The 14,284-nt window shown below is 38.0% G+C and overlaps 1 protein-coding gene across 1 annotated transcript; it reads left to right on the top strand.

Annotated features, from left to right (window-relative positions):
* Positions 1 to 213: 213 nt before the first annotated feature.
* CCNL1 (cyclin L1) lies at positions 214 to 14,216 on the top strand. The gene is made up of 11 exons (XM_045811955.2): positions 214 to 1,600; positions 1,901 to 1,975; positions 2,464 to 2,573; positions 8,328 to 8,448; positions 9,538 to 9,602; positions 11,334 to 11,433; positions 11,538 to 11,642; positions 11,738 to 11,879; positions 12,297 to 12,408; positions 12,529 to 12,627; positions 13,356 to 14,216. Exons 1-11 carry the CDS (start codon positions 1,298 to 1,300, stop codon positions 13,702 to 13,704), a joined length of 1,581 nt encoding a protein of 526 aa, XP_045667911.2. The 5' UTR covers positions 214 to 1,297; the 3' UTR covers positions 13,705 to 14,216.
* The last annotated feature ends 68 nt before the right edge of the window (positions 14,217 to 14,284 follow it).

The raw sequence follows: 14,284 nt of genomic DNA, 5'->3' as shown, positions 1-14,284 counted from the left end.
TTAATGCTTTTTTTAAAATGAGGTTTCTGAGTATGTTTTGCTTTAGTGACATCATTGACAAATACCCAAATGCATTTAAACTTCCTTTGCTCTGAAGATCCAAGGTTCAGTGCACTTTTTATAATTAAACAAAGTAAGCCTTAAACCCGAGCTATGTAATAGAAAGATAGTGGGACTTCTCATCCCTAGCCAACCATCTCAGAGGTTCAAGCGTGGGATAAAAAGAGTAAACCAAAATCTACTCATTTTCTTCCAACTCTAGACTCTAGTAGTTTTTGTCAGTATCGTTATTTTTACTCCAAATTTGAGGAAATTCTGGGAATCTAACATCCCCGAGGGGAAAAAACACAAATGAGACTGATTTCTCCCATTGTGCCTAACTGTGGTAACCAATATGCATACATTGATCCCAAGGTATAATCCAATTACCTCTGTAAAGTTCTCGCCCTATTTTTGGAAACCAGGGATTTTCCAGATTACTGTAAACTGGCCATATCATTGGCTCGGGCCAGAGTTTCGCAAGCGAACAGGCGAAAGCAGCCTCTCTCCTGGTCATTATGAACCCTTCGCCTTACTTCGATACCACGGGGAATTACATGCTCATCGGACAGCTTTTTTTGGGGGGGGGGAGGAGGACCAAGGCAGTTCACATTCGTGTTTTCTAAAAATACTGTAAAGCAGCCCTCTCCAGATTCCTTGCGCGTCACTTTAAATTACAAATTGGTCCGCGCACGACAGCAGAGTAACCGCTTCTATCCGCCAATGCTGGCGGAGGTCGGTCCAAAGTTTCCCTTTGTACCCGCTGAACTCCGCCGCGCAAATGCTAAAAGTTAGGAGGGCGAGAGACGGAAGCAAAGAGACGCACGCTCTAGACAAATAACCGAAATCGCGCAGGGATTATAGCAAATTCTGCCAACTCTACTTGGGGATAAAGTAGCTTGTAAAGTTCCCTTATAACACTTGTGTCTAATACTATTAAAAACGCGGCGGCTAAGACCTGTTTTAGCTAAAGAGACGGCCTGCTCGACCACTCCGGGGCCCCAGCCGAGAGGTCACCAAGCGACAGCACGATCCCACACCGCAGCCAGCGGCTCCACCGGCGGCGCAGGCCTAGGGGAGGCCTGAAGGGACTAGTTGGCGCGCAGCAGCCGGGCGTGGTGACGTCAGGGCGGAAGCGCACGCTGCGTGAAGCGGCCCAGAACCCGGCGGTCACGGGAATATCCGTCGCGCCGAGGACGCTGGTTAGTCTCGCTCCGGGTTCCGGCTGCGTTGGGCGTGCGTGCAGCTCGCTGAGACTATGGCGTCCGGGCCTCACCTGACCGCGACCGCTGCCGCCGCCGCTTCGTCGGCCGCCCCGAGCGCGGGCGGCTCCAGCTCTGGGACGACGACCACGACGACGACCACGACGGGAGGGATCCTGATCGGCGACCGCCTCTACTCGGAAGTTTCGCTCACCATCGACCACTCGCTGATTCCGGAGGAGCGGCTTTCCCCTACCCCGTCAATGCAGGACGGGCTCGACCTGCCCAGCGAGACCGATTTGCGCATCCTGGGCTGCGAGCTCATCCAAGCCGCCGGCATTCTCCTCCGGTTGCCGCAGGTCAGTGCGCCGGCCCTGGGCCGGCAGAGTACGCCTCCTCTTCCCCGCTGTCCCTTCCGCATCCCAGTAGCACCGTGTCTCGGTAGGGTGGGGATGCTTCTTCGGGCTCTCCAGCCACGGGTTCCAGCCGGATCCCGGGCGTGTCGAAGGCAGGAGGGCGCGGAGGCGAAGGGAGGACCCGACAGCGAGCAGTTCTCGGCGGGAGGGGGAGGGGGAAGCGAGCGGCGGCACAAAATGGCGGCTGCGTCTGGTGCGGGCCCGCCTGACCCCTGCGCCTCCGTTCTTCTCTCTTGTCTGCAGGTGGCGATGGCAACGGGGCAGGTGTTGTTTCATCGTTTTTTCTATTCCAAGTCTTTCGTCAAACACAGTTTCGAGGTAAGCATCGCGGGGGCGGGTGTGAAGGGATTTCTTCATCCGGAAACGGGAGGGAGGGGTAGTGTCTCCAGCCAGCTTTTCTAGAAAGGGAGTGGTTAGTTTAGGCCTTTGTACCTAGTTCCCACCAACCATGAAGCGAAGAGTTTGGAATGTGTTTGAAAACTATAAAGCATATCTTGAGCCCAGGTGTCCTCTTAGCGAAAATTAACATTTTAACCAAATTCAAAACTCCGGGAATGAGACTGAACTTGACTCTGGATTCAAAATTAAGATTACTTAAGCAGTAAAAAAGAAAACATAGTATTAGCGTATCTGCTAAACCTATGGCCTAGAAATGCCCATCGTACGTTTATTTCACCAAAAGTTGTCCCAGTTGTGTCCTAAAATTTTTTCATCAGAATTAAACTTTGAGAGGGGGCGCTTTTTCCAAATTTTACTTAATAGTGCTATAATCTAACAACCTTTTATTGGATTGTGGGTTATTTCAGATTGTTGCCATGGCTTGTATTAATCTTGCATCAAAAATTGAAGAAGCACCTAGAAGAATAAGAGATGTGATTAATGTATTTCACCACCTACGCCAGTTAAGAGGAAAAAGGTAAGATTGGCATTATTGAACACAGTATTTCTTGCTGCTACTGTATTGTGCACCAATCATCAAATCAAAACATTCTTTCCTCTCAAAACTGATGCAAAGGAAAACCGGCTTTAATATAGGTGTTAAAATCCACATAGGAGCTCACTAATACTTAAATTAATTTGAAACCACAATTAACCAGCTATCTAAAGTTTGTAGAGGCAGTTGCATTTATGGACAATCCTAACAGTGCTGTGAAGCCAGTCCTGGGGCTTAAGATTAAACAAGAAAGGGAATACGTTTGGCTCAAGTGTGAGTGTATTCTGTAAGTTATTTCCCCCCCTCCCCTCTCTTGGAAGACTGAAGGCTGGAAGTGTGAACACTGCAGTTCAAGTTACTATTGTGGCAAAGTCTTGTGTAGATGTTTTTCTACTCGAAGTCCCAGTTAATTCTTTATCAATTGAGGTTGGCTTTTGTTAGAATACTTCTCAACATTGAACTACGATATATCGCATTATACCGGATCTGAAAGGACTGCAGGATGATAAAGGTTGAAGTTTGAAGTCAAAGGGATTAAACAGGTATTTTGTTTTGGTCAGATACAGTATCAGTGAGTGGGGTAGAGAAACAACTAATTGATTGGGTTACATTTAGATAAAGCCCATTTTATTTGATCTCGTAAGAAGTAAGAAAATAGAGACCAAGTAGTGTTGTCTTACAGATTTTGTGGCCACATTACAACACTTTATGTGGACCTATGTGTTCATGTGAGGCAGTGCCAAAAAGTTTTAGTTGCAGGGCTTCCTGCATCTAGAGGTGACTTCTAGTACATGCTGCAGAAGGAGATATTTGGTGTAGATTAGTTTTTGTGTTAACTTTTTAAAGAATTGTGGTGATGTTAGATAACTTACACTGTGGGTGTTAGTTTTAAAAGGATTTTAAGTTGTTGGGGGTTGGATGTCAGTTAGTACCAAATTAGTATACTATGTGAGTGGTTGTTACTGGCTGATCTTACAAGTTGGCAGTAATGGAACTATCCAGAGACAAACAGTAATCTTTAGTCTAGTTACATAGTCTGAAATTTTGCTACCCATATAGTTTTCACAGCATTTTTTCAGTTTTCTTACATTCTTTTTCTGCCATCTTTTCTCTTTCATCCTAACCATGTCCAGGGATAGACTAATTTTTTATTTCATTTTAAAATATCTTTTAGCTTCTTGGTAAGGAATCCCTGGATATTGGGAAGATTTCAGATTGGTATTTAGTATGGTCTGAGCTAAAATTTGTTTTTAGATATCTAGCTGATTCTTCAGGGAGTTTAAAACAAAATGACAGTAATAAAGAGGCTTTTTATCCTTAGTCAAAGGATTCTGTTTGCCTAAAGGAGTTTCTGTCAGTACTCATTGAATCATTGAGCCAACTATTGTATTATCACTTAACAATGGTTATCTACTTTGAAGTTTTTCTATGAGACTTAGAGTATTCTTCCTTGATGTCAGAGTAGGTCTTTTTAATCATAAAAACCTTGGAATTTAAAACATCTCACCTGACTGACTGTTGTGTCTGATGTAATAGTGTGTTTTGGTCATTATTACAGAGAAATTGACTTTGTCTCGATCTTACAAGTCTGATTATAGCATGAAATTTAAAAGGAGTTGTTAATTGCATGGAAGCCTTTTTTTTTTAAAGCAGGATGTAAAAGTGTTTCTATGCATATTACAAGTTTTCTCAGACACATAACTTGTATATGTTATTAACTTCAACTCTTTTTTCCCTTGCAACCGACTATACAGCGACCAGCTACATTTACCAAAGCCTGGGTGATGTGGAGTGGTACATAGAGATGAAGCTGTCGTCATGGCAACAGTGAGTGAAGTATCGAAAATCCCCAAGGAGAAGCCAGTGCTCTGAGAATAGGTCACTGGAATCGGGGACTAACAGGTTGGCCACTGGTGAACCATTTAGAAAAACTCCTGTTTCTTGTTATAAGCTTTTGTCTTTGCTGTCCAAGTTATTAGAACTATAGCTTGGTATGTTTTTATGTAGAGTAATATCACTAGAAAGTACTACAGTATCACACTTAGTTAGTTAAATAGCGTATCAGTTTATCTTAATGATGCTCCGGTTTATGCATAGCTTTAAATTGTAGTGTGATCTTGGTAATTACAAAGGAGGCATCATTTTTGTAGCCTTTAGGTCATTTTTCAGTCCTAATTACACACGAATCACCAGAGGAGCTTTTAGAAAGTACCAATGCCCAAGTCCTGTCCTGGATTATTTGATTCCCCCCTTCAATTTTTTGTCGTTTCATAATTTCCTAAGCTCAGAATAAAAGGCTGAATTGAAAGGGAAGGTTGTCTTTTTAGTAGTTTCCAATTTTAATTTGCTTTCGAGATGCAGCATATTTCCAGAAAATTAAGCATTTTCTGTAATTGTAAGGAGCCCACATGCATCCTTGAAGGCTTCTCTGAAGGCAAATCTTCAAACTGATGCAACCACTCATTGATGAATATGGTGTGGTATTTTCAACATGTATACAGTTTAGAGATGAAGTTGGAAGGGTATGAAGTGATCTTGTCATTTAGTCCAATCTCTCTATTTTAGTGGCTCTAAAGGTGTGGTGGCTTTCAGTGTGTTTAAACACTGCTAAAGAAGGAATATTCCTTTGGAGTGGGCATTACACATTTCTGTATATTGAACAACAGTCTGGCTCCCTGTAATCTACTTAATCTCATTTTTTAGTATAGTCTGTTGAAGAGCTAGTTCCAAATTTTCTAGGTCTTGTACCACATGAGTGAGACTAACCATGTTTGGATCTCCTATTCCTTATTTTTTCTTTTCCTTCCCCGCCCCTGTTAAGTTGTGTTTCATCTAAATTAATGATGCTGAGGAAAAGTTATTCTGAGAGACCAGACAGACTTCCAGCGACCAAAGCCTAAGATTTCCTGTTAAGCCTAAAATTTGAAAATCGTTGTTCTCATTTAATTTGAAAAATCTGACAAACTCAAAAATGGGAGAGGTAGAGTTAGGTTTGGTTGGTTATTGATAATGAAAATTTTTTTTTCTCCGAGTTGATGAAAGTTCTCTTTTTATGAGATTTAAGAATGTCACCTAAAACTTACTGGAAAGTTTACCGAATTGGAGATGAAGAAATTCTAGCAAGCCTCAGTTCCATTTTATGTGCTTGCTGCCATAGGCAATACTACTTGATACTTTGTTAACAAAAGTACGGGAACAACTTGCTTAGACAGTTTCCTTTAACCTTTTCTTACTGCTGACTTAAGGGGACACATTCTCCTTCTGATACAAAATAATCTTTATAAGGTAATTTACAACTGTAAATTACATGTTCTTTGAGCCTTCCTTGATTTAAAACCAATTCTTGACAAAACGAAGTTAGCAAATTACATACCTACAAAGTTGTTAACTTTCAAAACTAGGTAATAGAAGGCCTAAGCCAGAAGTTGAGTATATAGTTGAATTATGGTAAATAATGAGTTTGGTTTCCTTAATTGGGTTTTGGTGTTCACTGGGATTTTGATACACAAAGAAGGGAAAATAAAGATTGTGGCAGAATAAATGGAAAATAACAATTCATTTAAGCAGAATTAATGAATAAGTAAGCCTGATTTGGGATCAGATAGTACCCATTATTCAAAGAAGTGTTTAGTTGGCTAATAGCAGAGAAAACGAATTTTAACAGAATTTTAAAGGCAGCTCTTAAAGCAGGCTTAGTAAAAGGTGTACATGAGTTTGCTCAACACAAAAGGGGGGGAATGAGAAAACTGATTTTATAAAATTTTGTTTTTAGGACTGTAAACAGTTTACGGTCTGAATTACAGGGGGTAAAGAGTGGTAAAGAGTTACGGATATTCTATTTCCTAATACCTGTTAAAGGAGGGACATAAAATGACTAGTTTTGAGAGTCTGAGGTGTGGATTTGACTTTTTTCCAAATTTCCTGTTATGGTGATACATCTTGAAAAATTAAAAACCTTAAGATTTTTGGGTTACATTTTCATGTGTACATGGATTGCTGTGAAGTTAATTTTTTCCCAAAAAGCAATTAACTTGTAGTCTATTGTTCTAATCAAATAGATTCATTGTTATCCCCTGTCCAGTTGGTGGCCTCATTCCTCACACTTTTCATAGCTGAAATGGGAATTGAACTGAGGGAAGCCAGTTTTCAGCATTATTTAAGTAAGCAAGCTTCCATCTTGTCAGGTTTGCCAACTTTATTGTTTAATGTAATTTAATAAAAATCCTATTGTATGAAATAATTTGAAATAGTCTAATAAGCATTCCAGTTGCTGTAATTTTAGATGGATGTAAGGAAGGAAAATAAAGCAGATTTTTAGATAATATGTCACTACAGGGCTAGTTAACTGCAGCTCATTTCAGATTGTTTTCCAGTATTTAAGTGGATATATTTAAATATGAGCTTACATTTTTTGAATTTGGTGTGCATGGTAAAATGAGTTGTGAGTTGGGGTGATATTCAAAATGACTATCCTTTAAAAACAGTTGTATTCTGCCTAGAGCAAAAACTCTTGAATATTTTGGCTGAAAATAAATTCAGTATGCGGAAAAATATTTAAATGTTCTCCCCATATAGATACCTTATAATCAAAAATACTTATTCTCCATATATACATACATATATACATATATACGTACATATATATATATATATATATATATATATATATATATGCACACACACACACACCATATAAACATGTCTTAATGAAAATGTACTTCCTGGTGGCTGGATCTAAAAATGTATCAAATGAAGGACATTGGGAAATGAAAGTCCACAAGTCCTGACCGAAAACAAACTTCTTGGGAAGAAACCAGTTTTGAATCTCAGATTTAAATCAGATAGTCTTTTAATTGAGCATGCTATTTCCAAAGCATTGAACCATTGATAGCTTCCTGTGTTACAGCTTTAAGAAGCTATCAGAATTTAGTCTGGCACAGAGACCTTGAGTGTTCTTCTGGTTCCTTCATTATGGTCTCCCTTCTCTTTTACATTGCATTCTAAAGAAAGTTATTCTGCCTAATAACGACAACTCAGACCAAATTTAAGCTTAGTTTTATTGATCACTTTTAGTTTTGAATCTGATGTTTAAAACATTTCTTTTTGTAATTGAGCCGAGTCTTCAGTTTTCAGATTTTCTTTGACAGTGGTGGATTCTTAGAACAGTTTGTTTAAGCAAATTGTCCACTTAGGGGAATCTGGATTAGCTACCTACCATTTTTTCCTCTCTGATTTTTACTTTGGCCATGAACTACGCAAGAGTTGATATTTTAGAAAACAAATGAAATCATTATAATCTATGAAGTCTTTATAGTAAATATTTTCAAGAGCACATTAGTTTTGTCATTGGAAAGAGTATGGAGACTGATGGGGTTTGTGATGATAAACCAACAATCACTTATGTTTATCTATACACACACACACACACACACACACACACTCACACCCCTAAAAGATAATCACGAAAAAGATCAACAAAGGCTAGATAGAAGCATTAAAGTGAATAGAGTGAATTTTTTACTACAGGGTCAAGTTAGTTTCTGTAGAAACTTAGTTGAGTGTATGTTTATTTAGCATAACTTGGACAGCACAAGATTAATGCTTTAACTTGTTTGCAGGAGTTTAAAAAGCTGGTTTCTGTTGCCAATAGTTGGTTGGAAGGGAAAATGGAGATGCCACAAATAAAATTTTTTGGATGTGCAAAACAGTTTTGATTTTATTTCTTACAAACTATAGGACTCCAAGCCCCCTGATCCTTGATCAGAACTACATTAACACCAAAAATCAAGTTATCAAGGCAGAGAGGAGGGTGCTAAAGGAGTTGGGATTTTGTGTTCATGTCAAGCATCCCCATAAGGTGAGTTGTAGAGTGCAGAAATTACATTCGTAAGTATTAGGGTTTTTCTTAAAATTATGTCTTAATGAATTTATATTACGGTTATTTTTGAGAGTTAACCTTGGTTTTAAAAAGCATTCTTTATAAATTTATCAGTAAAATAGGAGTCAAAAAGACTTGGGTTCTAATCTTCACTCTTCATTGTGTGGGCATAGAGAAGTTCTTTTTTTCCTCTGTGGTAAACCCAGTTTCCCTATCTGAAAACAGACAGTGAAGTACCTTATTCCTAGGAGTAAATAATACACATCTGCAGAAGCACCTGGCATGCTACCTGTTGCACAGTGAAATGTTCAAAGCATGGTGGCTGCTCTCTGTTACCGTTACTGTACCTTTATAGGTTTCTCCAGTATCTCTCTTGGCTTACATATGATCATAAGAGCACAGTAGTTACCGTATGGGTGCTCTGGGAACAGGACTATCTGTGATAGAAACTTGTCTCTGCCTTTAGTTCTGTGACTTTGGCAAATATCTCTGTTCCTCAGGTTCCACATCTTCAAGATTGTAAAATGGAAATAATTGATTATAGAGGTCCAGAAAGCTCTGACTTGAACTGTGGTGGAGCTATTTATATATAGCATTTATTTATCACACTTCTACGTAATAAGCTTCACTGCAGAAAGAGTAGTGTTTACTTATTTTAATACCCACTGCATTACGTAATATACTCATTGTGTAACTTTAAAAACCTAGTGTATGGTTTCTGGACATGGAGGAATTGTACCCTGGGAAATTAATTGAAGTAATCTCCTGCCACAGTGCCTGTCACATAGTAAAGTGTTCATGAGAAATTAGGTATTGTTTTTAATTGATTTACTTCTCATTTTTTTCCTGTGCAATTTTGGATCATATTTGAAATTTTTATAGAATGTAGTAGCATAATAACCCACATTGCCTGTAATGTACATTTTAGGTTGGTCTGTATTATCTGTGCACAGTTTGTAGAAGAGTTAAAACTTGGACCTAACATTTCAATTACTTGTAGTCGTTGAACTCTGTACTCTGAAAGACCCACCGATATGCTAAATTGAGTTTTTTTCCCTTGTCCTTCAGATCATTGTTATGTATTTACAAGTCTTAGAATGTGAACGTAATCAAACCCTGGTTCAAACTGCCTGGTAAGTTGCTTTTTTATATTTTTCTCTAGCCAGGAAAACAGAAGCAGAAATAAAGTAAGTTTCATTTTCCCTTTCCAAAATAATGAGAGGAGTTTGTTTGGTGCTTTTTGTTTTTTTTTGTTTTTTAACCAAAAGGTAAATAATGCTTATTTCTGCTTCCTGTTTTCTTGGCTTGACTAATTGCTTTCAATGGAGAACTCAATTTAACTTTGTTCTTTTTTCTACTCTTTAATTAAAGGGTAGTCCATGATGGTAAGTCATAGAACTCTGCCCTCTGCACTTCAGCCCATGACCTCAGGATGGCCTGATTGGCTGCCCTGCTCTCCAGCCAATCCAGTGCAAGCTCTGATCCGAGATTCACTGAAGTGGTCCATATCCATCTGGCAGCATCTTCTAGTTCTGTCGGGGTGTCAAAAGGATTTGTATATTTGCTTCTAGAAGTAACTATTCAACATGCCTATGTATATAATGTATACCTGTACCTATCAAAATGAATAGTTCATTTTTGATAGATTTGTTGTCCAGCCAATATGAATTAAATGATTTTTTTGTTAGGAGTTTGACTTAGATTTCTATTTTTAGTATGTATAGCATGGATTCTACCAAAGGAAACCACAACTTGCTGCTTAAAATGGGCGCCATTCCCATACTGGATGAATGACAGCTGCTGGACTATTGAGGCAATAATAGAAGTAGATTTTTAAGAGAGATGTTAATATTAACATAAGCACTTTAGAACTTGGAGTTTTGACATGAAGATGTTTGATTTGGAGGGCTGGCTTATTTTAAGGTAAAACAAGGAATTTGGTCCGGCTACACCTACTTTTTCAAGACTGTTGATGATGTGCAAGAGTTGAGTAATTTTTATGTTCTGGACTTAATGACTGCCATGCTTCTTTATGATTCAGTAAATACTAGTAATACTAGAAAAGTCTAATTGCTTTTATGATATGCATGACATTTTTAATATATTTTTAATATATGCTCTATAAAACATTTAAGCACTTATTTCATGGGTAAGGATTTTTAAGAAATAGTCTTTTAGTTTAACCTTACAGTTTGTGAAATTTCTTAATACTTTAGGGATATTGTGGGGAGGGTTCACTAATAAAAAGTCCAGCAGTTTATTAACTGAAGTAGTTTATTGTTTTGTTCATACTTATCACCAAAAAAGGTATGTAAACAAGGCTGTTTTGTATATTTACTGCTCTTCCCTACCTAAATTTTCTGAAGTAGCTGAGATTTCTTAATATAACTTGGTGAGTGCTTACTGAAAATGCCTTTTTACCCCTGTCACAGTATTTTGAGCTTTTGAAAGAACTTGGTTGACACTGCTTTTCATTGTGGATAAAGGAGAGATGGTCAATAATTAATGGCTCGAAGTATTGTTGGAGTGGTTTATCATTTCTGAAACTAGTTATGTCAGAATTGACTTTCAAAGCATTGCTTTTCATAGAAGTACATAAAAACCTCTCAAGTTCTATTTGGAATAATACGGATTATTTTTAAAGGACTTTGGTCATATATAGGAAAACTGAAGAATGGTTCTAGTGTTAAATTCTTAATCTCTTACTGATTTTTGAGTTAAGAATTGTTATATGCTAGAATATGAGGATATGAATATAAATATGAGAAGAAAAAAGAATAAAGTAGATTGAGTCTCCAATTTTACATAAGCTTCAGAAGGACTGTTTGTTTATGTGCAAAGCTTATGGTTGAAATATTTTTCAGGAATTATATGAATGACAGTCTTCGAACCAATGTATTTGTTCGATTTCAACCAGAGACTATAGCATGTGCTTGTATCTACCTTGCAGCTAGAGCTCTTCAGGTAGGTATATATAGCCTGTTCTGTTCTATAGGATAAATCACAAGAATTAGTAGTCCTGATAAAAACTGAAATTTGATCTAAACCATGCTGTTTTTATGGTTCAGATTCCATTACCAACTCGTCCCCATTGGTTTCTTCTTTTTGGTACTACGGAAGAAGAAATCCAGGAAATCTGCATAGAAACGCTTAGGCTTTATACCAGAAAAAAGGTAGTTGTTTACTCATGTTTGTGTTAATACTTTTTAAGTGCTAGGAGTCTAAACTAACACAAGGGAAAAATACTAACTTCATTTTCTTCCATCAGCCAAACTATGAATTGCTGGAAAAAGAAGTAGAGAAAAGAAAAGTAGCCTTACAAGAAGCCAAATTAAAAGCCAAGGGGTTGAATCCCGATGGAACTCCAGCCCTTTCAACCCTTGGTGGATTTTCTCCAGCCTCTAAACCATGTAAGATATATTCAGAATTGAAATGATTTGGGCACTGTAGATGTGTGACGATTAGAAAGCTTTAGCATTTAGGGGCGCCTGGGTGACTCGTTGAGCATCCAACTCCTAATTTTGGCTTAGGTCATGATCTCAGGGTCATGAATCCAGCCCCATGTCAGGCTCTGTACTCCGTGCAGAGTCCCGCTTGAGATTTTCTCCCCCCCCCCAATAAATAAATAAATAAATATATTTTTAAGGTTTAGCATTTAGTAGTGGCATAGAAACAATGATAAGAGAAGTTATTACTGTTGTCTCTTAATGATCATCAACTCAAGACTAATACTTGAAAGCATGGTACTTTGAGTTAATTTAGAAACAACTTTTTGGCCCTCTGTTAAATCCCAATAGGTAACATTGTCTTTTTTTTTTTTTTTTAAGCCTCGCCAAGAGAAGTGAAAGCTGAAGAGAAGTCCCCAATCTCCGTTAATGTGAAGACCGTCAAGAAAGAACCTGAGGACAGACAACAGGCTTCCAAAAGCCCTTATAATGGGTGAGTAAACTTGAGTTAGAAAACTTGTCTAAGGAATCTTTTATGTGTTTAATTTCTAACATACTAAACATGTATCTAAAATAATGGGCTTTGTGTGTGTGTGTGTGTGTTTTCTTCAAGTGTAAGAAAAGACAGCAAGAGAAGTAGAAATAGCAGAAGTGCTAGTCGGTCAAGGTCAAGAACGCGATCACGTTCTAGATCACATACTCCAAGAAGACAGTAAGTAAACACTCGCAGAGAAAGCAGTCTTATTTGGAGTAAGGTTCCTGCTTATTAAAAAAAATTGAACATAGGTGTTTTCACAGTTGGGCTAGATAAAGTTTTTTAACATGAGGTATAAATTATGAAAAATGAGTTTGGAAATACATCCTGCCTATATGTGGCTTTTTTGTTTTGGGGTGCTGTAGCTTACGAGCATTCTATTCTGTCTTTGCCCATTTTTTTGAAGATTGTAGGGGTTGGCCATAAAGTGCTATTGTGGAAAGCTATGATATCCTGTTTATAATGTGTGAAAATAGTGTTTTGTTCAGTTTCAGTTAGAAAATATACTATTTTATTAAACTGTTAATTAACAACCAATACTCAAGTTGATCATAGCCAAAGAGTCTTTCCTAGTGAGTTTTGTAATTAGATTGCTAGCTGCTTGTGTCTGTTCAGTGGCTCTTTTGAGCATGTGTGAGATACTAAATAGCATAGTTATCCAGGACACTTTGTAAAAATCACTAAGTACTCTTCTCTTTGCCATATAGACATACAGTACATTTAAGATTTGTCTGATACAGGCTGGATGGGAGTTAGTGCGGGGTAGGGAGATTTAATGTATAGTTTTCTGTCTGGCCTGTACTGCTGCAGGTCAGTAGTTTTGTGCTGAGCTTGTTATAAGCACCACCAGAATAATCTGTTCCCAGCAGAAACTGAATCTAAACCTCAAATTTTTATTATCTAAGTTATAATAATAGGCGGAGCCGATCTGGAACATACAGCTCAAGATCAAGAAGCAGGTCTCGCAGTCACAGTGAAAGCCCAAGAAGACATCATAATCATGGTTCTCCTCACCTTAAGGCCAAGCATACCAGAGATGATTTAAAAAGTTCAAATAGACATGGTCATAAAAGGAAAAAATCTCGTTCTCGATCTCAGAGCAAGTCTCGGGATCATTCAGATGCTGCCAAGAAACACAGACATGAAAGGGGACATCATAGGGACAGGCGTGAAAGGTCTCGCTCCTTTGAGAGGTCCCATAAAGGCAAGCACCATGGTGGCAGTCGCTCAGGACATGGCAGGCACAGGCGCTGACTTTCTTCTTGAGCCTGCATCAGTTCCTGGTTTTGCCTATCTACAGTGGGATGTATGGACTCATAATCAAAAACATTAAAAGCAAACTCATTAGGATTTGATTTCTTAAAACCTTCTAGGTCTCTAAAACACGGAGGACATTTTCTTTTGGAAAGAACTATGTTTTTTTTGTTCTTGTTTTCTTGGGTTTTTTTTTTTTCCCCTTCTTTTTTGGTTTTTGTTTTGGGGGGGGTGTGTTTTTTTTGCACATTAAAATGCCCTAGCAGTATCTAATTGAAAACCATGGTCAGGTTCAATTGTACTTATTATAGTTGTGTATTGTTTATTGCTATAAGAACTGGAGCGTGAATTCTGTAAAAATGTATCTTATTTTTATACAGATAAAATTGCAGACACTGTTCTATTTAAGTGGTTATTTGTTTAAATGATGGTGAATACTTTCTTAACACTGGTTTGTCTGCATGTGTAAAGATTTTTACAAGGAAATAAAATACAAATCTTGTTTTTCTAAACTGCTTCAAATATCTTATTTAAATAAATTATTAAAGAGTAAAATTTTAATAGTAAAGTGCCTGTACTG

This window comes from Ursus americanus, chromosome 20 (genome assembly GCF_024610735.1).
Source record: "Ursus americanus isolate L20-20 chromosome 20, mUrsAme1.1.p, whole genome shotgun sequence".
Classification (NCBI taxonomy): Eukaryota; Metazoa; Chordata; class Mammalia; order Carnivora; family Ursidae; genus Ursus; species Ursus americanus.
This window is presented reverse-complemented; position numbering and strand designations above follow the sequence as displayed.

Coding starts and splice junctions, on each gene's coding strand:
- CCNL1 (XM_045811955.2), top strand. CDS start 1,298: ATGGCGTCCGGGCCTCACCTGACCGCGACCGCTGCCGCCGCCGCTTCG. Junction 2,574..8,327: donor CGCCAGTTAAGAGGAAAAAG/GTAAGATTGGCA, acceptor TACAAACTATAG/GACTCCAAGCCCCCTGATCC. Junction 9,603..11,333: donor ACCCTGGTTCAAACTGCCTG/GTAAGTTGCTTT, acceptor AATATTTTTCAG/GAATTATATGAATGACAGTC.